This window comes from Stigmatopora argus, chromosome 17, assembly GCF_051989625.1.
Source record: "Stigmatopora argus isolate UIUO_Sarg chromosome 17, RoL_Sarg_1.0, whole genome shotgun sequence".
NCBI classification, from domain to species: domain Eukaryota; kingdom Metazoa; phylum Chordata; class Actinopteri; order Syngnathiformes; family Syngnathidae; genus Stigmatopora; species Stigmatopora argus.
Window position 1 is genome coordinate 14,916,493 of NC_135403.1, and position 20,692 is coordinate 14,937,184.

At 53.6% G+C, this 20,692-nt stretch overlaps 3 protein-coding genes and 1 long non-coding RNA gene across 15 annotated transcripts; 2 read left to right on the top strand and 2 right to left on the bottom strand.

Annotated features, from left to right (window-relative positions):
* Positions 1-1,627: 1,627 nt before the first annotated feature.
* Positions 1,628-4,961, bottom strand: galnt11 (UDP-N-acetyl-alpha-D-galactosamine:polypeptide N-acetylgalactosaminyltransferase 11 (GalNAc-T11)). The gene is made up of 12 exons (XM_077624411.1): positions 4,603-4,961; positions 4,070-4,345; positions 3,870-3,993; positions 3,630-3,796; positions 3,424-3,549; positions 3,065-3,314; positions 2,889-3,006; positions 2,668-2,820; positions 2,397-2,600; positions 2,208-2,312; positions 1,994-2,131; positions 1,628-1,860 (listed from the first exon to the last, which is right to left on the bottom strand). Exons 2-12 carry the CDS (start codon positions 4,233-4,235, stop codon positions 1,732-1,734), a joined length of 1,680 nt encoding a protein of 559 aa, XP_077480537.1. The 5' UTR covers positions 4,236-4,345; positions 4,603-4,961; the 3' UTR covers positions 1,628-1,731.
* LOC144091789 (uncharacterized) lies at positions 3,398-7,959 on the top strand. Of its 7 annotated transcripts, none has more exons than XR_013305852.1 (8): positions 3,398-5,300; positions 5,941-6,081; positions 6,662-6,726; positions 6,809-6,969; positions 7,061-7,256; positions 7,328-7,386; positions 7,462-7,505; positions 7,903-7,959. It is a non-coding gene; the product is annotated as an uncharacterized LOC144091789 (long non-coding RNA). The 7 variants fall into 7 exon arrangements; XR_013305853.1 differs by lacking the exon at positions 7,903-7,959 and having other exon boundaries at positions 3,400-5,300; positions 7,061-7,130; positions 7,206-7,256; positions 7,462-7,711; XR_013305848.1 differs by having other exon boundaries at positions 7,061-7,386.
* A 46-nt stretch (positions 7,960-8,005) lies between these two features.
* Positions 8,006-18,124, bottom strand: nub1 (negative regulator of ubiquitin-like proteins 1). Of its 5 annotated transcripts, none has more exons than XM_077624407.1 (20): positions 17,929-18,124; positions 17,634-17,756; positions 17,307-17,474; positions 17,158-17,222; positions 17,023-17,090; positions 16,791-16,946; positions 16,459-16,654; positions 16,051-16,345; positions 15,816-15,968; positions 15,565-15,711; positions 15,442-15,501; positions 15,190-15,361; positions 14,983-15,121; positions 10,006-13,530; positions 9,717-9,817; positions 8,949-9,015; positions 8,743-8,855; positions 8,445-8,557; positions 8,176-8,234; positions 8,006-8,096 (listed from the first exon to the last, which is right to left on the bottom strand). In XM_077624407.1, exons 2-13 carry the CDS (start codon positions 17,748-17,750, stop codon positions 14,985-14,987), a joined length of 1,734 nt encoding a protein of 577 aa, XP_077480533.1. In that variant the 5' UTR covers positions 17,751-17,756; positions 17,929-18,124; the 3' UTR covers positions 8,006-8,096; positions 8,176-8,234; positions 8,445-8,557; positions 8,743-8,855; positions 8,949-9,015; positions 9,717-9,817; positions 10,006-13,530; positions 14,983-14,984. The 5 variants fall into 5 exon arrangements, with proteins under 5 accessions (XP_077480533.1, XP_077480531.1, XP_077480536.1 ...); XM_077624405.1 differs by having other exon boundaries at positions 8,937-9,015; XM_077624410.1 differs by having other exon boundaries at positions 8,172-8,234; positions 8,937-9,015.
* Positions 11,213-14,907, top strand: ssr1 (signal sequence receptor, alpha). 2 transcript variants are annotated; one of them, XM_077624421.1, is made up of 10 exons: positions 11,213-11,380; positions 12,350-12,477; positions 12,550-12,646; positions 12,728-12,831; positions 12,953-13,111; positions 13,190-13,266; positions 13,366-13,444; positions 13,515-13,608; positions 13,724-13,738; positions 14,397-14,907. In XM_077624421.1, exons 1-10 carry the CDS (start codon positions 11,311-11,313, stop codon positions 14,462-14,464), a joined length of 891 nt encoding a protein of 296 aa, XP_077480547.1. In that variant the 5' UTR covers positions 11,213-11,310; the 3' UTR covers positions 14,465-14,907. The 2 variants fall into 2 exon arrangements, with proteins under 2 accessions (XP_077480547.1, XP_077480548.1); XM_077624422.1 differs by lacking the exon at positions 13,724-13,738.
* Positions 18,125-20,692: the final 2,568 nt, after the last annotated feature.

Genomic DNA, 20,692 nt, shown 5'->3' on the forward strand with positions numbered 1-20,692 from the left:
TAGTATAGTAAGGCTTTTTTCCTTAAAAAACGACATAGTATAGTGTAAGGCTTTTTTCTTTTAAAAAAACGACATAGTATAGTAAGGCTTTTTTTCTTTTAAAAAACGACATAGTATAGTAAGGCTTTTTTCCTTAAAAAACGACATAGTATAGTAAGGCTTTTTTTCTTTTAAAAAACGACATAGTATAGTAAGGCTTTTTTCCTTAAAAAACGACATAGTATAGTGAGACTTTTTCTTTACAAGGATTTTGTACCTGTATCTCCATTGACGCCGCCCGCCACCGTGGCCTCTGCGCGCGCACACACACACACACACACAGATAATCATTTAGCGAGCGCTCCTTGTTTGCAGGCGTGCCCACCTGTGCCCCGCCCCCTGCCATCACTGCCCTCCTCCTCCTCCTCCTCCTCTTCCTCCCGACGCCGACCTGCCAAAGACAAAATGCGTCGAAGCGCCCATCGAGAGCGAGTGAGCGAGCGAGCGAGCGAGCGGGTGACCTACCGTGGGGATATTGGCAGATGAAATTGTGCTTCATGGAGCAGCGGTCGTCGTTCCACCGGTAGAGGTAAGCCCCGCCCGCTCCGGGAAGCGCGCCCGGCTGGTGATACATGACCACGCAGGACTCGGCGCCGCACGACGGCTCGTCCGGGTACCATTTCCTGCGCACGCCCCCAAAACACGTGGAAGTTGGACGAAGGCCGGACGGATGGATGGACGGACGCTCGGACGCTCGCGGGGATCTCGCCTGAAGGACGCCGCGTTGCCGTCGCTCCACCTGTAGCGTTGCGGACAGGAAGCCCCGGGGCCGTCCCGATCCTCCTCGCCTTCCGCCCGGCTCAAACCGATCCAGAAATCTCCGTCGGAAATTCCCGAGCCGGAACGCAGGTCCTGAAAGAGGGCGCCGGGGAGGGCCACGTGAGCGGAGACCACCACAACGACGACGGCCGCGACGGACCGGCCGGACCTCCAGCAACGCCTCGATGCGATCCTGTTCTCGCGCGCTGCCAATGCTGACCAGCGAGCCGCCGTCCACGCGGCACGCCAGCTCCGCCTCCCGAAAGTCCACACGGCTGGACACGTCGCGGAAGTGCGCCATCTTGTAGCAATCCCCGTCCGAACACACCGTCTGGCCTGTCCAAATGGTTCACGGGGCCAGGCGGTCAAAGGACGACGCCACGCCACTGAAAAGACCGGTGTGGACGCCCGCCCGCCCGCCTGCATTGGAGCGCGACGGAGACCACGCCTGACATCGGCAAAAAAAATCCCCAAAGCGGCCGGTGACGAAGCCTCCCGCCGACTCACCGCTCAGCAGCTTTGCGCCGCGGACGCGGACGGCCGCCAGCAGCGCCGCCACGGCCAGCAGCTCCGACTTCATCTTCTGCCGCTGTGTGGCTTTTTCAGGACTCGGCGTGCGTGGCCTTCTCCTCCTCCTCCCTTCTTCTTCTTCTTCTTCTGAGCTTCGATGCGAGCCGCCGGCAAGCCTCGCCTGGCTCCGCCCCACCCCCTCCTGGGCCCCTCCCCCGCGCCCACTTAATTGAATTGGCAGAGGCGGTCGATAGCAAAAGGCAAGTAAGTCTCCCTTGAAAGCGGCACACGGACGGCAAAGAAGAGAAGATGGATGGCGTACGGTTGTAAAAATGACTTTTTTATTGGTCTCCCGTTCCTTCGGAGCTGGAATCGTGCACGAGCCCGACAACGACAAAAAGTGCCAAGATGGCGTTCGAAGAGTCAAGCCGCGACCTCCGGGAGCCGCCAGAGTTGCGGCGCCGAGGCGTCGCATATGGCCACGGTCACGTGGCCGTTCCGGTCCGCCGTCAGACACTGGCCCACCGACACCTGGTACACCCGCGCCGATTTCTGCGGAAAGACGCGGGAGGGCGGCGTCAGGCGGCTCCGAGAAGGAAGCCCATCCGCCGCCGCCACCGGCCGACCACGGGCTTTTTCGCCGAGAGAGCTGGCAATGGGGGCCATTTTCACGTGTGGTCCTCACCTCCAGGTCCCACTGCTGCGAGCCCCCCGAGCCGTGACACTTCATGAGCCTGGGGGGGTCCCAGGTCCGGACCTCCGACACGTCCAGGCACAGCAGGCCGGCCAGGATCAGCTGACCGTCCTCGTCGTACGTCCACTCCTGCGCGGGCGGAAACGTGCGAGTCAGGAGGGGGTGCGGGAGCGGAGCCGGCCACGGAGGCCCGGCGGACGCTCACCTGCTCGGGGTCGGCGGGGTCGCAGGCCGCCAACGCCACCGCGCCGCCCTTCTGGGAGGCTCGCGTCCGCGCCGCCAAACAACGGCCGGCGGCCGTGTTCCGGAGCTGACGGGAGGGAAGGGGAGAACGTCCGTCGGCCATCCGGAGGGGACGCTCGGGAGGTAGGCGCTCGCTCGCTCGCTCGCTTACCCAACCTCGGGAGAGCACCCGGGGACGCGCCGCCTTCTTGTCAGCCGGCACGGGCGCCTGCGGCCCGCTCTCCATTTCGGGGTACACGTTGTCCAGGTACCAGCGGAAGGAGCGGCACCGCAGACGTTCCCGCAGCGCCGCGCGCTCGGCGACATCGCCGAAGTCGCGTCGGCGCAGCTCGGGCCGCAGGGACAGGAAGCGCTCCTGCCGAGACGGACGACGTGAGCGAGGTCGCCCGCCGGTGTCGGCGCCGCGGCCGCGCCTTTCCCACCTTGTAGTCGTCCATCCAGACGTGGGCCAGGCGCAGGGAATTGCGGGCCATGGTGTCTTGGCCCCCCGGCGAGCCGTAAGGACGCCTCTTGCGAAAGATGTGACCCACGCGGGAACACGGGATGATCAGCAGCTGCCCGCCGCACATCCAAATCTGAGGGAGGAAGGCGGCTTTTTAGAGCTGGCGGGCCAGCGGGCGTAGTTGCGGCGAGTGGGCCTCACCCTGAATGAGATCTCCAGGTTTTCGCCGCCCCAAATGTCCATGCCGGCGTCGTACGCGCCCAATTCCACAAAGTACTTTCTGTCTATGGCGAAGAGACCGCCCGCCATGGTGGGCGACCTGAGGGAGGACCCAAATCAGGTTAGACGGTGGCGGCGACGGTGGCGGCGGCGCTTACCTGATGGGGGCCACGGCGCCACGGGCCCCGGCCAGCTGCTCGGCGGGCACGGGGTCCCACTTGAAGTGCAGCCCCCAGTTGAAGCCGCCGCGCACTACCGGGGAGGCCGAGTAGGCCAGCGTGTCGGCGGAAATGATGTCGATGACGGGGCAGACCACCGTCCGGCGATCGGCGCGGACGGCCGCCAACAAGGGCTGCAGCCAAGCCTGGTTGACCTCGCAGTGGCTGTCCAGGAAGACTAGAACCTCACCTACGAGCGGGAACGGGAAAGGGGCTAGTTTAGGCTCAGAGGCGGCTCGGAGACGGCGGCGGCCCCAAAACGCCGGCGGCGGCCCCAAAACGCCGGCTCCGATTCTCACCGCCGGCGTGCTCGGCTCCGATCATGCGTCCTCGGATGAGCCCCTCCCTCTTTTGGTTGCGGAGCAGCTTGACGTTCCGTGGCAGGCGCTCCCGGACGTAGCGCTCCAGCTCGTCCTTCAGCTCGGCTGCGCGCCAAAAGCGCCTTTGGCCCGGCTCGCGTCCATCTCGGACTCGGGAGGAAGTCCTCCCCGCGGCGAGGGCTTACCCAGCTCGCTGCGGTCGTCCACCAGGATGATCTCGTGGAGCAGGCGCGCGGGGGTCCGGTCCAGGACGCTGTGGACGGTCCTGGTGAGGGCGGAGACGGCCTCGTTGAAGAAGCAGATGATCACGCTGGCCGACGGGAGGTCCTCCGGGTAGGCCTCGTCGCCGCACCTGCCGAGGCCGCCGCGTGTCAGGGGAGGGGCTTTCGGGGGAGGACCGAGCGGCGGCGTGGACCGCCGCCTACCTTCGGTCCCTGGTGTCGGGCAGCTGGCGGCGAGGGCCGACGCGGCGCGAGATCAGCACGTTGAAGGCGTGCTGACGGTAGCCGGCGTCTCGCAGCTCCCGGTCGGCCTCGTCGAAGATCATGCCTGCGCAGGGAGAGGGTGGCTGTTATCGGCATGCGAGCGAACGGGCGGGCGGGCGATCGGGCGAGTCGGAGCTTACCCATTTCCGCCGCCGGCCGTGCCGGGGGCCCCGACCGGCGAGGCGGCCCCACGGGGATCCTGCCCAGGCCCGGCTCGGCCGTGAAGTAGAGGAAGAGGAGCAGCGCCCAGGCGGCCGACGTCACCGCGCAGCCCAGGCAGAAGTAACGCAGAGGCAGCGGAGCCATGGGGGCGCAGGCGGCATCGCCTCCTCACATCACTCTGGACACGGGGGGAGGGGACGCCACACGTCAAACGGCGTCCTCGGTAACGAAAGGTGGTGCCAGGTGGTGCCGGTCTGGACAATCCGAGCAAAGACTGCCATTGTTTTTTTTACACGGCTTGAATAGATGCATTGAATAAAGTGCATTACTGTGACTGCAAAACGGGATCTTGCGTGACGTGACAAGACGCGAGTCGAGCGAAGTCGTTGGCGCTTTGCTCGGCTAAAACAGCGGTCACGTCACGGCACGGCAAAGCAGGACGGACGAACGGACGGACGGACGGACGAACGGACGGACGGACGGACGAACGGACCGATGAACGGAGACTCACCGGTGTGACGGCCGACGAGTAGACAGAGGCAGACAAATAAACAAAACTGCGGGCTGACTGACGTCAAATCTCCGCGCCGGAAACGCACGGTGATCACAAGCGGTGTTCTTCCGCCCGCTCCTTTCGCATGAAAACGCCACCGACAGGCCAAGTCCGCCAAACCAAAGCGCTTCCGGTTTACCTTCAAACTAAAAGAAAAAAAGGACACCGACGTTAATCACGTCCTCTCATTACCCTCCCCAACTCTCCCTCATCTAATTGTTAAATGGCGACCGAATAATCCACCAGGGACGTCTCCTCGCCGGAGCGAGCTCACTCGCTGGCTAGCACGAAGAATGCACGACTACGGCAGCACGCGCGTCCCCTCTACTGTCGAACCTCGGTATCACCATTATTGAAAATATGCCAGAACTGTTTCGAGACGAGCAAAAGTCGAGGGCGTTCCCTGAATTGACGTCACATTGGTGAGCCGGAAGTGAAACGGACCGGAAAAGACAATGAAAGAAAAGGGTTTTCGTTGACCTCTTTTGTTTTGTTTGTAAACGTCTTTTCAGGTTTTTAATCGCATGATCTAAACGGCCTCATTTGGGTCCGCTCCAACCAAGACACGTTTGTTAAACGACATGAACAGAAGTCCAGCAAGAAGTTGTTGTTTTTGACGTTGGCTGATTTTTGTGTACTCGAAGCATGCCGAAAAGGTAAGAAATGCTCCCGTTTTCTACATTGCAAGCTTCTATAAAGATAGAGTTCCACTTGCAGTATTAATATCTCCCAATCGAATTGCCTTTAGTGTTTTTTAATCGTTTCAAAGATCGCACAAGGACAGAAAAGAAGACGGCTCAATGATGACTTTTCCAATTCGAAATTCCTTTATTTTATGACCATTTGTCATAAAACGAAAATCCTAATTGTAGAAAGTCACTCTCTCCAGTAATATTGGTGATATCTGACGACTTGATTTATTTATTTATTTTTGGTAATGACCATGTATAGTAAGGCTTTTTCCCCTTAAAAATCGACCATGTATAGTAAAGCTTTTTTAAATAAAAACGACCATGTATAGTAAGGCTTTTTTGAATAAAAACGACCATATATAGAAAGCCTTTTTTTAAATAAAAAACGACCATGAATAAGGATAAGGCTTTTTTCTGAAACGACCATGTATAGTAAGGCTTTTTTTCTTTAAAAAAACAACCATTGGCTTTAAAAAAAAATTAACACGCACAGTAGGTTTTTTATTAAAATGACCATGTATAGTAAGGCTTTATTTAAAAAATAAAAATAAAAAAATGACCACGCACAGTAAGGTTTGTTTTAAAATGACCATGTATGTTTCAGATCGTGTCTTTAACCACTAGATGTCGCTAATATGGGCGTGGCCTATCTTCAAGGAAGCTGTGTAAATTAAGCACATGCGCAGTGCCTCGTCTTCTCCAACAGCCATGTCCATGCAGATGGCCGTGTAAGCACGCCAACGAGGTAAGCCGTCGAGCCATTTACTGGCCTAAGTGCATTTTTATCACGCTACCGGCAGATTTTTTAGGAATCAATGTAGCAAAACCGCCAACCAATCTGTAAGTTTAATGCCAGGTTGACCGCACCGTCGACAATTTAAGTTTGGGCTCTGTGCCACATGTGACAAGCTATCTTAGCATTAGCGTCACGACAACGCTTTCCATTTGACCACGACAAGTGTCGTCTTGATGTTAATACTAAGAGATCTATAGTCTGTTTTCTCCATTTTCGAGTCGTGTAGAAAGACTTTGAGTGGATTCAAACAAAGCCGAGATATCAACGGACAGTTTGTTAGCTAAAGGCTCACTCCAAAATGATGTATGTACTGATAGTTTTCACTGCGAGTGCTAAACAAATCATTTTAATCAAAAGTTGTTAAGCCAACTTTCTACTAGCTGTTAACTTCAGTCTGTATATTTAATCGCCTTGTCTGGAAAAGGGAAATTAGCACGGATCACTCACTAACTTATTTTCATTCTTTATCTTGATCATTTATTGTAAGATTTCTGTTTCATGTAATAATTGTTTGTCAACTCCCAAATAGCTTGGTTAAATCAAGATGCAGTTGTTCCCGTGTGCCCCAGGACACTCAAACCCTTGAGGTTACAGGTAAAACTAATCCCATCTGTTGAATCTCCAGTCTCTGTATATGACAACTTTTGCTTCTTTTTTTTTTTTTTGCACACATCAGGTCCATGTCCAGGTGATCTTCCCAGGGTGCCCACTTGAAGATGATGCGGCGTCTCTGAACTCTAAGATTTCTCTTCCTGTATTAGTTGTTTGGCAACTCCTAAATAGCTTTGTTAAATGAAGTTTCCCCCGTTTAGCATCATCTTTGGTCTTCTCATCAAGGTAAAACTAGATTTAACAACAAAGATGTAAGTCTATTTGTTGAATCTCCAGTGTCTAAATATGCTAACTTTTGCTTCTTTTTTTTTTGCAGACATCAGGTCCATGTCCAGGTGATCTTCCCAGGTTGCCCACTTGAAGATGATGCGGCGTCTCTGAACTCTGTAAGATTTCTCTTCCTGTATTAGTTGTTTGGCAACTCCTAAATAGCTTTGTTAAATGAAGTTTCCCCCGTTTAGCATCATCTTTGGTCTTCTCATCAAGGTCAAACTAGATTTAACAACAAAAATGTAAGTCTATTTGTTGAATCTCCAGTGTCTAAATATGCTAACTTTTGCTTCTTTTTTTTTGCACACATTAGGTCCAGACTTTGGAGGGTCTCCAAGTGATGCCTCATCTCTGAACGCAGTCTTCTGAGAGGTTCGTTTATTGTCGAATATCCAAGTATTCATCCAGATCTATTTTATTGACTAAATTTACTCTCCTTCCTCTTAGGTGAAGTCAGGAGTTCTCTGGCTCATGGTGACCAGATCCTTAAGGTAAGGAGGATCTCACTTCTTTTTTTCAGTCAGAAATTTTAATAAAAGAGATTTGAGTGTCATTTGTCTTTGTTAAAACACTTGGAGAAAAAAGACCCAAGACCCTCAATGGTCTTTTTTTTCCTTTATTTTTTTGGTGTTTATATTCTAAGTGTTTTATCATTTCAAAAGCCCAGTTTTTTTTTTTTGCCTAAGTGTTATGTTGATTTTTTTTAAATTATAAGTGCTGTTGAAATTTTTCTAAGTCTTTTAATTGTTTAAAAAAAATTCCAAATTGCTTACTTTTTTCTGACTAAGTGTATGTTGAAATATTTCTAAGTGTTTTAAATAAAAAAAAACTGTTTTTTTTTAGCCTAAGTGTTAGAAAAATTTCAACATGTTTTAATCTTGTCTACAGGTGGAGAAGACGGTTCATACCAATGTGTACCTTTGAATAAAAACTTTCAAATGTCAAGCCACTTGTTTTTTCTTCATATAACTAGCAAAAAAGAATGCAAATGTACATTTCAAGAACTTTTATTTTTCCACATAAGCCAGCTAGCATTTCAATATGTGTTGCTGGTCATGGACAAAGAATCTCTTCTTGGCATTCTGGAAAATAAAAAAAGAGGGTCAACACACAATAGACTAAGTCCAGGATTAGTTAAGTAAAAAGTTAGGTTTTACCAACATCAGAAAGGCTCTCTTTTCCTCAGTCAGCAGGCCTTCATCGCACACAAAATTAAAGGCCTAGGAGGAAAAAATATTGGGTGACTTAAAAATGTCTTTATAAGAGGGATCTCCAACTGCAGTCCTCAGGGGCCCCAGTCCAGTTTATTTTCCATGTCCTCCATCACACCGTAATCATTTGATTCAAATGTGGTGGGAGATATGGAAAGCATACTGGATAGGGACCCTGAGGACCAGAGTTGGAGACACCTGCTCTATAATGACAAGTACCTGAGGGGATGTTGCTGTCAAAAAGTGTGCCGCCGTCCACCAATGTCACCCTTTTTGGGGAAGTTTGTCTGGTCATCTTTCGTCAGCGTTGATTTGGTCAACTTGGGTGGACACTGAAGAGAAGCAACATACACATTACAAGAAAATAAATAACCTCCAGCCCCAGTCCAGTTTATTTTCCATGTCCTCCATCACACCTTGATCATTTGATTCAAATGTGGTGGGAGATATGGAAAGCATACTGGATAGGGACCCTGAGGACCAGAGTTGGAGACACCTGCTCTATAATGACAAGTACCTGAGGGGATGTTGCTGTCAAAAAGTGTGCCACCGTCCACCACTGTCACCCTTTTTGGGAAAGTTTGTCTGGTCATCTTTCTTCAGCATTGATTTGGTCAACTTGGGTGGACACTGAAGAGAAGCAAGATACACAATGAGGAGGTTTACTACGCATTACAAGAAAATAAATCACCTGAAACACTTGGGTCCTACATCGTCCACAACCTTTGCCTTGACTTCTTGACAGCTGTCACCTCTTCCACCGTCCGTGTCCGTCCGTGGCTTTAAACCGCTACAAAACACAGCATGATTATAGAATTGCTCATTTTGACCAGTGGTCCCCAAACTATTCCAGAAAGGGCAGCGGCGGGTGCAGGTTTTCATTCCAAACTGTAAGAAGAAACCTTTCCACCAATCTGGAACTGGTATCCTAGTAGTACAATCACTGCATTGCATTCAGGTGATTCTATTTTTTCAGCAGAAACCTCATAGGTTAAACTGTTAATGTTGGATCTGTTGAAAGCAAAACCTGCACCCACAGCAGCCCTCGAGGACCAGTTTGGAGACCTATAATGAGGGAAAATTGTTATTTTATCATATGTTTAAACTCAAGTGAAAAACGGCCCCTGCGTTTTTGTTGACTGAATGTCTCAAACGCATTAAAAAAAAAAAAAATGAAAAGGTCCAAGCCCTGAGGTCTTCCTTTAAGAAAGTGAAGGGAAATGTCTATATTCTATAAAAGTGTACTGTTTATTCCTTACACCTCCACTGATGGCATTTATGTGGGTGTGAGTCATCCACACAAGTTGTTGCTATTTAAAAAAAAAAAAAAAAAAAATTCAACGCCAAGCCAGTTAATGTTTGCATTCAAAACTGGAATGTCTCATAATGAAAAACAAGCCAATTTAGCAAAGCCGTGATTACCGAACGCTGATATTTAATGATGACACGGATATAGTAAATAGAAACTACTATTTAAAAAAAATGACTCACTTTGCTGACAAACAGCTCGTTATGGCGTCGACAAGTTGCTCCTTTTTGGCTGTTATGGCCCCATTCTTGATGTTTCCCAGCAATCCGTGTTCGTTGAGGAACTGAAACACACAATGGAATGAAACATTAAGAGCTGTAGCTAACGCAATGTAGCCAATTTGTTTGCAAACATTTGACTGTCTGCATCATCCACGTTGGGCCACATGACGCGATGGAAGCATGCTACTACCGTCGTAAAGCCCTCTTCAAATGACAACTGGGGCTTCGAAATCCCCAAATGACAACGTACCGTGTCCTGTGAGAACTTGATCAGGTCTTTCTTCGGTAAATGGTCACTTCTGAGCTGCCTGCAGTCTACTAGCGGACTGGCAGATGGCTCATCCGCCATTTTGAAGGGTGGAGCCGACCTTTGAACTCTGACGTAGGTAATGCGTATCAAAAATAGACACATCAAAATACTACATTGTTTTCATAATACTAACGTGTATTATGCGACACATATAAAAACGCATCAATAATAACCTCATACAATTGAAATATTATTTAGGAATATAGCCACATTTTACTCACCAAAAATATTTTTTATTTGTTTTTTATTTGTACATAAAATCCATCCTCCTTTGTTTCCTTCTACCCTAATGCGGATAAAGCGGTTCAGAAAATGAGATGAAATGAGACTATACATTTACTTATTTTACATGATCATTTAAAAAAAAAAGTCTTAGTATACATGGTCATTTTTTAAGCCTTACTATACATGGTCTTGTTTTTAAGAAAAACTCTTTACTATACATGATCATTTTTCATTTTCATACAGTTTTTTTTAAGAAAAAAGCTTTACACGGTCAGTTTTTTAAGAAAAAAGCCTTACTATACATGGTCATTTTTAAAGCCTCACTATACATGGTCTTTAAAAAATGCCTTACAATTCATGGTCATTAAAAAAAAAAAAGAATCCTTACTATACCTGTTGATTTTTTTTTTAAAATCACGTCGCCCAATTTCAAATAGCAACAGTTTTACTAGCTCATCATCGGCCCAGCATCTCATATCTCCCCGATGGCTAGAGATAGAAACAAATTGAGTAACAAGCCACTAATTGAAAGAAATTCCAGTGAAATAAATCACAGCATATCATTGTAAGTCCTTAATAGAATGCTTTGGGACGATTTCACGATCACTAACTCGTTGCTTTTTTACCTGCTGTCAACTTTATTTTTTGTTTTGAACAACAACTCAATGAATACCAAAACTCTATTTTTATTATCATTAATTTGTTGCAATGCTGTCAAAACCAAGCACAACAGTAAAGAAAACCTCTTTTGGGCACAATTACAACAAGTGTAAATGTTAGTCACTCTTGTTTATCCACATCCGGTCAGAATCAAACAGTTCCAAAATAACTAGGATCCGCTCTATTGCAGTTATGCAATGAATCCACCAGAGGGCGGCAGTCACTCAACCTCCACGGTAAAGTTGCTCTGGTGTACCTACCCACGAAGAAGAAGCCAAAAGCGTAGAAGAAAAGCAGGGGGACGTCGCTGTTGCTACTGTCTCGCGTGAATGAACCGGTGGCGACTTATTGTTGTACAAAATGATGTCCTTTCTTCCTAAACTCCTTCTCGTGATGCTGCTGTCGTTCCCTGCGCACGTTGTTTTTAGAGGTTTGTATATTTTGTTTTTTGGGGAACCCTTTTGTCCAGCAGGAGCGGCGTTGGCCTGGGCGAGCGCTAGCGCTAGCTTGGAATAGCATCCGGGTAAAGACCGTCTGTTCTTCAATTGACGTGCCTCATCATTCTCATAGTTAATTTTGTTAATATAACGACTTCCGACAAACCCTAGTTTGTACACAGAGTGCTTGAATTATCCCGCGTGCATTGTGCACATGATTACCTTTAAATTAGAGTTTGCTTCGTTTAGACTGACGTGTCCTTCCTGCTAGTCGCCAGCTAAGAAACTCCATTGGATAGCACTGATTGCATTGAAATCTCATCTCATTTGCGAAACCGCTTTATCCTCGCTAGATTCGCGGCGGGTGATGGAACCTATCCCAGCTGAGATCGGGCCAGAAGGGGTGGGGCACCCTGAATCGGTGGCCAGCCAATCGCAGGACACAAAGAGACAATAAACCAATCACGCTTGCGCTCATACCTAGGGGCAATTTAGTGTCCAATCAGTCTACCACGCATGTCTTTTGAATGTGGGAGGAAAGCGGAATACCTGGGGAAAACCCACACATGCTCGGGGAGAACATGCAAACTCCACACAGGTGGACCGACCTGGATTTGAACCCAGGTTCTGCACCGTGAGGCAACGCGCTAAGCACTCATCAATGTAAACATTCAAAAGTCAATTGTAAATTGCTCAAGAGGTCATCTTCTAATCTCCTCAGAGCAATCAAGTGCAAACTTTGTCCCCGAATTGCTTCACGGGGTGTTAAAATAGTCTCTTATTCATCTATTGTGGTTTTACAATGGATTGAAATGATCAATGTTTCACGAAAAAAAAGAAGCTAGAAATTAAGCAATTTGGTATTTTTCAAGAATGTCAATACACACACACCTTGAAGGAAAAGAGTTTATATATATATTTTTTAATGGAAGTGACTCACACACCCGTTTGTGCGAGCGCAGGAGCCGTGGTTCGCGGCGAGGACCCCACGGAGGACGAGGAGGCCGCGGAAGAAGACGCGACGGACGAAGTGCCGGCCGACGACGAGGACGACGAAGCCGAAGTGGAAGACGACGAGAACACCCAACTGGTGAGGACCGGGAGTGCCCGGCCCCCGCCCACACCACACCTGAGCCGGCCGCTAAACCGCGCCTCGTTTCAGGCGGAAGAAAGGGAGGACGAGGAGGAGGAGCCGTCGGTTGGCGAGATGCGGGCCTCGCCCGACGCCGACACCGCCATCTTGTTCGTCAAAGGGGAAGGTGAGTGAGCGGACCGTCGGGCGCTTTGCTCCGTCCGGCGTGCCTGCGACCAGTCATTCACTAAAAGGGCCCACCCCGCAGACTTCCCCGCCAACGACGTGGTCAAGTTCCTGCTGGGCTTCACCAATAAAGGTTCCGAGGACTTTGTGGTGGACTCCCTGGACGCATCCTTCCGATACCCGCAGGTGACTGACCGCCAACGTTCTATCTGGAATTACCAGCGTACGGTATCGGCAGAGTGCAGTAAAAAAAGCAAAAGAAAAGATGGGCCCTTTGAAACGCCGGTCTTTTTTGGGGGGTGGCCAGGACTACCAGTACTACATCCAGAACTTCACGGCGCTGCAGCTGGACACGGCGGTGGCGCCCGGTCGCCAGGCCACCTTCGAGTACTCCTTCGTTCCGGCAGAGCCCATGGGTGGGCGTCCCTTCGGCCTGGTGGTCAACCTCAACTACAAGGACGGCGAGGTGAGCCCGGCGGGCGCCGCCGCCGCCACCGCCGGCTAAACGCGCCCTTCCCTTGACCGGCCCTCTCTTTTGGAGCAGGGGAACGTCTTCCAGGACGCCGTCTTCAACCAGACGGTCACCGTGACCGAGAAGGAGGACGGACTCGACGGAGAGACGTGACAAAAGCTTTTTTGTTGTTGTCGTGCTCGTCAATTCTTTTATTCTTTTGAAATGCTTGCATTCAACGAGGTCTTCCCGCTCTCCTTCTGCGACAGCATCTTCATGTACGTCTTCCTGTCCGGACTGAGCCTGCTGGTCATCGTGGGCCTTCACCAGCTGCTGGAGTCCCGAAAGGTAAAAGCCGAAAAGACGTGACTCCGCCGGACCACCCTCCCACCTCTGCGTCCGTCCGTCCGTCCGACAGAGGCGGCGTCCGGCCGCTAAAGTGGAAATGGGAACATCGGGTCACAACGACGTGGATCTCAGCTGGATCCCGCAAGAAACGCTCAACCAGATCAGTAAGACGCTCGCTCGCTCAGTCTGTCCTTTTCTCATTTTCCTCCCCCTTTCTGAACTTTGCTTACGTTCTCGTCTGTTCTCTGGCTTCCGGCGCTCTCCGGTTCACGCCTTCAGTGCAGAGTTGCAGAGGTGAGGCTCGGTCGCGGCTAGTCGTCCGTAACCGTCGTCTCGAGACGTTGGAAACGGCTCGGTGGGGCGGGTTTCCCACTTACTTCCGTCTGTCCAAAACTTGATTCATTCCAAAGGGCAACATACAGGGGGTGTTCCAAAATGTTTGACCCGACCGTATGCGCCCACTCGAGTCATCCAAGTGGTTAGTTAGTTAGTTAGTGCGTCAGCCTCACGGCTATGGAGCTCTGGCCACCTGGATTCACATCCCGGCCGGCCTGGGAATACCAGGCACCCACTGCCTTAGAGCAAGCTGGTATTCCCGGGCCGGGCCGGCCGGGATGTGAACCCGGGCGGCCGGAGCTCCATAGCCGTGAGGCAGACGCACTAACCACTTGAGCAGCCACGTCTTCTTGGATGACTTGAATGGGCGCAAAATGCCTTTTCTTTTCAAGTGCACGGCATTTGTTAACCCGAAGAGATAGAAATGGCAAAGCTTTCACACCTAAACTTGAAAGGTTTCTACACAGGCTGTAAAATTGGAGGTCATTCCAAGGAAAATGATTGGCCTAGGAAATGGGGTTCAACATTTTGGAACACCCTGTATGTTGCTTGATAGACTGTTGGAGTTCTCGCGCTAATGTGTTCTTTTCTTTCTTCCTTTCTCCTGCCCTCCCAGACAAAGCATCGCCCAAAAGGTCCCCGCGCAAACGCAACAAGAAGCGCTCGGCCGGTTCCGACGAGTGACGGCGCCCGCCCACTCGCCGGAGCCATCTGGACGATGAGGGCCACTTTTTTGATGTTTTTCCCCCTTCTCCCAAAAAAGCCTTTTTGAAACGCCAAACTCTTCACCCCGCATCGTACCGACCGCCCGCGCTGCCGCCGCCGCCGCTCAAGCCGAGGCAGCGACGGACGTCCCACGGTTCGGACGCCCGTCTCGGTGGCCAGCGGGCGGGAAGGAGGGAGGCTCAGAAGGGCCCTCCACGTGGCTTTTTACTTTATGTCTGCTCATTTGTTTTGGGGGGGTTGGAGCTGTGTGTTAAAACGCACGTGTCAAATGTTTATGTTTAAACGCTCGGTCGGGGGCAACTTGAACGGTTTGTCGGTGCTGAATAGAACTTAAGTTGAAGACTACTGTTCATTGAACTTTGTGTTGCTTTCTAATATCTGCAAATAAAATGTCATTTGCACTTGTGTGGCGCTCAATGTCTAGAAATATATCTTTCCAAAAAAGGGGCTGGCGCTCATTTCGACGGCCTTCTTACAATCAGGGTGCCGGCGAGCGCACCAGGTGCGTCTTGATGCTGTCGATGAGGCGCAGCTCCTCCTCCAGCGTCAGGTCCAAGTAGTCGTCCTCGTGACGCGGGATGTCCTCCAGAACCTCCTTGACCAGCTCGCTCTCGTCTGCCGTGCAAACAAAGAGACGCTCACGCACGCTTTGGACGCGGTGACGCGCGGCGGGTCGGACGTACCCGTGGAGCCGGACGACGTGGCGGGCTCCTCCTCCGGGGAGTCCGGGGACGCGGCGGGCCGGGGGACCCGACCCCCGTTGTCCATCAGAAGCTCGGCGGCCGATTGGATGTCGCCGTCGGTCGAGGCCAGCGCCGCCTCCGCCTCCGAACGCTCGAAACCCAAATACGACAACTGGCCACAGAAGGGCGGAGCGTTGCGTTGTGGTGCGTCACGCTACGCACCAGCTCGGGCGGGGCAGACGGCTGACCTACCCGCAGGACCTGCTCTTCCGTACCGCACGCGGCCGGCGTTTGGCTAGCATCCAGCAGGATCTGAGAGGTGGGAAAGTAAGTTTGGTGGCCGGGACGGACGGGATGGAGGGAGGGGGCAGCCACCTGGAAGGCACGCGCCACGTCGCCGTCGGCTTGACGCAGCGCCACGGCGGCGTCCCTGTCGGCGTAGCCCGCCTGGGTCAGGACGGCCAAGCCGGCCCGGGTCCGTCGCCGCTGGAGGCGCTCGCGCTGCCGCAGCTCCTCCCGCTCCTGAGTGGCCAAGGCAGGAGGAAAAGAAAAGTCCGCCGCTTGGCGGGAGGGGCCAAAAAAGGCGTCCGATTGGAGCGGCGGTCGGTGCCGGCCAAAACACTGACCTGTCGCTGGTTGGCGATGAGCACGGCGGCCTCGTGCGTGTCGCCGCCGCACGCACGCAGGCCCATCCGTGCTTCCCGCTCGCTGAAGCCCAGCAGCATCAGCTCCGTCATTTTCTCGCCGTCGGGACGCAGGCGGGCGCACAGCGACTCGGCCTGGGGGAACGGGGGTTGGGCGCTCGCCGTCAGTCGACGGGTCGCCCCGGTCGAGCGGTCGCCGGATCCGCCGGCTCCTCACCTGCTCCAGCTGTCTGCGCGCCTGCGGGTCGTCGCCGTCCACGAAGGCCAGGAGGCTCCGCAGGAGGTGCAGGCGCAGGAAGAGCGCCTCCTCCCGCCCCGCGTTGCCCTTGATGGACAGCAGCCTCTGGCGGCGCTCGCCGTAGCAGCGGAGGAAGCAGTCCTCGGCCCGCCGCAGGCGCTCGCGTGCGTCCTCCAGGCAGGACAGGGCCTCCAGGGCTTGGTAGCACCACACCACGTCCAGCTGCAGCACGCCGTAGTTGTCCACCGCGCCCAGCAGCGTGGAGCCGCACCGGCTGCGGGCGGGCGGGCGGGCGTCAGTGTCAAGCGAGCGCGGGGTCGATCGAGGTCACTGTCCGTCAGTCATTGTTGCCGTTGCCGTTGCCATTGCCGCCACCTTTGCCCTCACCTGAAGTGGAGGTCAGCCTGCAGCAGGTGGCAGAGCGCCTCGTCGTGGCGTTTCCGCTTCATCAGGGCCCGCCCCTTTTCGTGGAGCCCCATGGCCAGGATCAGCGCCTTCTTTTCCTGCCGGGGGATCTCCAGCGGGTTCCCCTTCTGGTCGGCCACCTCCAGGAAGGGCGCGCTCTCCGGGTCCTCGCTGCCGTCTGTCGACCGACACGAGGCTAGCCGTCTTCCGTCAAATACATTTGGGCTTTAAAAAAGAAACACGTCGTACCAACGCGACCGAAAACGGCCGGACGGGGGCCGCCGCCGCCGCCCCCCGTCAAGCTCCGGACGTACCTCGTTCGGAGAGTATCTGGAAGCCCCTGTGCGTGCGCTGGACGCTGCGGTCGTGCGAGGTGGACGGCGAGGCGGATGGCGAAGCGGCGGGGGAGCCCACCTTGAGGACCATCATCTTGCTGTGGTTGCCCACGCCCTGCTGGTCCAGCCGCGCACCTGGGGACGGCGAGCGGAGCGGCCTTCAGGGAGGGCGGGGGTCCGAGCGGCGGGGGGCCCGGCAACGTGCGCTCACCGCCGTCCAGGGTCTTCCCGTTCAGGATGACTTTGAAGTGTTCCAGCGTGCCCACTTCTCGCGCGATCCTGGGGAGGGGACCGGAGCATTTCGGTGGGTCCATCGATCGGTTGGTCACCATCCACGCCGTTTTACCTGTCCATGAACTCCTGAGCGAGCACGTCCAAGCGGCTCTCCAGGAACATCCGGGACCGGCCGTCCTGGGAGGAGGAGGAGAAGGACACGTGAGAAGGCGGTGGTGTTTACAACCGGTCGTGACGGCGCCAGTCGATGGATGGTCGTACCTTTCGACAGGCCGGCGGAAGCAGCAGCTCCAGCGTGGCCACATCTGTTTCCTTGAAGGTGCGGTTGCCTTGACCTCGCTGGAGCGCCCGTGCGCGGAGGCGCTCCAGGGCACCAGACACCTCCTGGGCCGGCAGATGCAGCAGGACGCCGTAGCGTTCCGCCAGTTCCTGAAGAGGGGGTGGGGGGGGACAAGACTTGGTTTCGACCCTTCGACCCCTCCGCCCGCCGGGCCAAGAGCGACCTCTCCTCAAAGAGCCGTTTGGAGCGCCTCCCACCGCCAAAACAACTCGTTGGCGAGCTTGCCACGAGGAAACAAAGTGCCTCACCTGCATGTGGGCGCTTCCGGCTTGCTGCCGCTCGTCGGTGTACGGCTCCGTCCACAACTGAATCTTATCCCGCTTCAGCAACGTCTTCAATTTGGCTTCCAAGTTCTGCTCCGCCATGCTCCCCTGTGACGTCACAAGCAAGCGCGTCTACGACATCGGCTTCGCAAAGTTTCAGTCGCGTCAGTCGAGAGCTCCGAGCGCTACGTTGACGTCACGACACTTGTCTCGCCGTCGCCGTCGCCGAGTGTGACGTTGACTTGCGTTCGCTTGGGTGGGAACACGTCGCTATTCTTACCTTTCGTCTCTTTCTCACTGGCGTCGTCACCTTCTTTTCGCAGATTTCCCCCGCTGAGACCAGCTCTCACTTGGACCGCCACCCGCCAGGCACGACTCGCGTAGACGACCGCTGGGCCCGTGCCTCGCCCGCTGGAGCGATGCCTCTTCGCGGATAGACGATCTTTCCTGCTGACGACGGAAACGGAAGCTTAGGTCAAAGGGAAAACCGAGTTATAATTCATTTTTTTCCACATCGATTTGAGCCTACGTATGGCACTTGGGCCCCCTAAAAAAGTTTGCTTTCAGCGACAATGTGACGTTTTTAAAAGCGAAACGATATTCTGTTCATCTACAGACACGTGACGAGGACGTATCGACCCCGAGTTTGACCGCCAGGGGGCGACAACGACACTGGAAAATACAATCGAATCGAATTGAATTGAATGCCTTTGTTGTCATTCCACAATCCGTTACTCGTCGATCAAATGTTTGTAGGCGTTTGTTCGTTCAATAAAATGGGAAAATGTCTCATCACATTTGAGTGGATTAAACTTTTTTCATAAAAAAAACCTAATAATAATAATAATAATTAATAAACGCGTGGCGGACGGACGCGAGAATGGAGTTGCCGTGGAAACGTGAGCGCGCGGGCCAAACGAGGAAGCGTCAGAGTTCAGGTGAAGTTCAGCAGATAAGCGTATGTAGGACGTGCTCCGTCGGGAACCGCCGCCGTCGTTTGAAGCCGCGCTAATGATGCTGGGGATTCTCCCCGAGCGAGCGTCACTTCATCCGCTCGCGCGGAAGGTCAAAGGTCAGGCCCCAAAAATGGCAAAGCCACCAAATCTTTGGCCGCCGCTAAACGTCCGGGAGGGACCAAAGATCCTTTTTGACAAAGGACATTTGGCCAAAAACCTTAGCCATTTTGGGGGTTTGTTGTTCCGTTGGCCTTTTTGTTTTCCTAGCTTCTTTTGGAGCCCCTTTCTAGCTTACTAGGCAGGCGCGGCCTCCCGTTTTTTTTTTCTCTGGGTGGCAAAGGCCATGACGCGCTAAGGCCGGCCAATGTTTGTGGAGATTTGGACTTTTCTCGACTGGCAGCGCGCTTTTGAAGGCGTTCGTCCTCGCGCCTCTTCGCCGAGAGCGTTTAAGGTGAGCGGCGTTCCGACTCGACCCCTTCGCTTTGATGCCGAGCGGCCGCCGATGGCGTCCTCGTCTCTTTCAAGCCCGTTGCTTCACCTTAAACGGCAGCCGAGCACATCGACGTGCATGAATAATTCACGGCGGCACGTCGCATATAGTACATCAAATCCCAATCTCATCGGCACGTAATCATCCGCCTCCCCGCGCACCTGATTGAGCGACCGCTCGCTCTCTCTCCCTCTCGCTCCGTCGGCTCGTCCTCATCGACATTCCCGACCGGCGCTGCGGCGGAACGTCCGTCTGTCCGTGCGTGCGTGCGTGCCTTTAGCGTGTCCTGGCGTGACTTCGGGGGCCTCGACGCGTACGCCACTGGGCCTACGGATGGCTCGCGCGAGCTGGAGTGGATGCTGACAATAACGCCGTGTGGGGAAAAGCCTCTATTCAAAAAAAGAAAGGGCTGTCGCATTTGGATAGTCTTTTTGCGATGGCTCGACTGAAGCGGGTTATTTCCTGTTTTCCTAACGGGCTTTACGCAGCATTTATCAAGCGGCGAGTCAAGGTGCTCCCCAAGCGGTCGAAAAGGTTCACCCGCGCCAACGCTAAAAATCCTCAACATTTAGGCAAAGCGTACGTTTGTCTCAACGAAGACACGGCGCTCACTTCAACTTAGTTGTCGTCACCGAGAGGCCGCAACACGGTGGCAAAGCTACTCTCTACCTTGACGATTGAGCCGAGGAGGCCGTCCGGGCCCGAATTTTTAGTCGAGACGGAATGAGACATCCTGTCTGGACCGGACTAACTCGCTCAAGATGAAATAGAGAAGAAGAAAATGACGACGACGGCGATGACGACGAGGCCTTTGACTCACAAAGGGAGAGAGGGGCTGTCGGGCTGCCTTGGGCGAATGGGCGTCGACGGCACGGCACGTCACGGTGCGTCACGTCTGCCGGTCTTCGTCACGTTGGCCCCTAACCCGAGGGCGAGCAAAGTGTTTCCCGCACGCGAGCGGACGTGGCTCTTAAGGCCAGACGTACGCGGTCCGGGAGACGTCCGACGAGCGCCGTCTACGGGAAGGCCTTCTCCACAAAGGAAACAATGTCCGTAGATTGTTTATCTTTCAAATACTGAGTCAGCGCGTCCGCAAAGGCGCCGATTTTGGCCGGGAGCCGGCCGGATCAGGCAAACTTTTTGCTTCCCATTACCGAGAGACGGGCCATCCGAACCCGTCCGCTTTGGGGTTGGGTTGTCGGACGGGACCGGAGACGGTGGCGCCCGTCCGTCCCCCCGCCCGACGGCCTCGGACGGCCGGAACCTCGTTGGCGGGTCTTCTTCGGAGGCCCGCCCGTGGTTTTTGCGGCCGGAGGGCGTCCAGACGGGCACGGGGATGACGTCTCGTGAGGAACGGATCGTCACGGGGAAGTTCAAAGGGGGCTGGCGGTCGGGGGTGATGAGTGTGTTGGGGGGTTTCAGAAGAAAAAGCAGCCGAGGTAAAAGTTGGAAGCGTCTGAGTCAGAGAGAAGGAGGGAGGGCGGGTGGGGGGAGCGTGAGGGGCGTCCAGAGACCAACGCGGCGGTGGCGGTGAAGAACGAGTGAACGAGCGAGAGAGAGAGAGAGAGAGAGAGCGCGGGCCCGCCCACCCGGCTGAA

Coding starts and splice junctions, on each gene's coding strand:
- galnt11 (XM_077624411.1), bottom strand. CDS start 4,235: ATGGCTCCGCTGCCTCTGCGTTACTTCTGCCTGGGCTGCGCGGTGACG. Junction 3,994..4,069: donor ACGGCCGGCGGCGGAAATGG/GTAAGCTCCGAC, acceptor CTCCCTGCGCAG/GCATGATCTTCGACGAGGCC. Junction 3,007..3,064: donor GGCGCCGTGGCCCCCATCAG/GTAAGCGCCGCC, acceptor GTCCTCCCTCAG/GTCGCCCACCATGGCGGGCG.
- ssr1 (XM_077624421.1), top strand. CDS start 11,311: ATGATGTCCTTTCTTCCTAAACTCCTTCTCGTGATGCTGCTGTCGTTC. Junction 12,832..12,952: donor CATCCTTCCGATACCCGCAG/GTGACTGACCGC, acceptor GGGGGTGGCCAG/GACTACCAGTACTACATCCA. Junction 13,112..13,189: donor TCAACTACAAGGACGGCGAG/GTGAGCCCGGCG, acceptor CTTTTGGAGCAG/GGGAACGTCTTCCAGGACGC.
- nub1 (XM_077624407.1), bottom strand. CDS start 17,750: ATGGCGGAGCAGAACTTGGAAGCCAAATTGAAGACGTTGCTGAAGCGG. Junction 17,475..17,633: donor CCGGAAGCGCCCACATGCAG/GTGAGGCACTTT, acceptor CCCCCTCTTCAG/GAACTGGCGGAACGCTACGG. Junction 15,122..15,189: donor CACGTCGTCCGGCTCCACGG/GTACGTCCGACC, acceptor TTTGCACGGCAG/ACGAGAGCGAGCTGGTCAAG.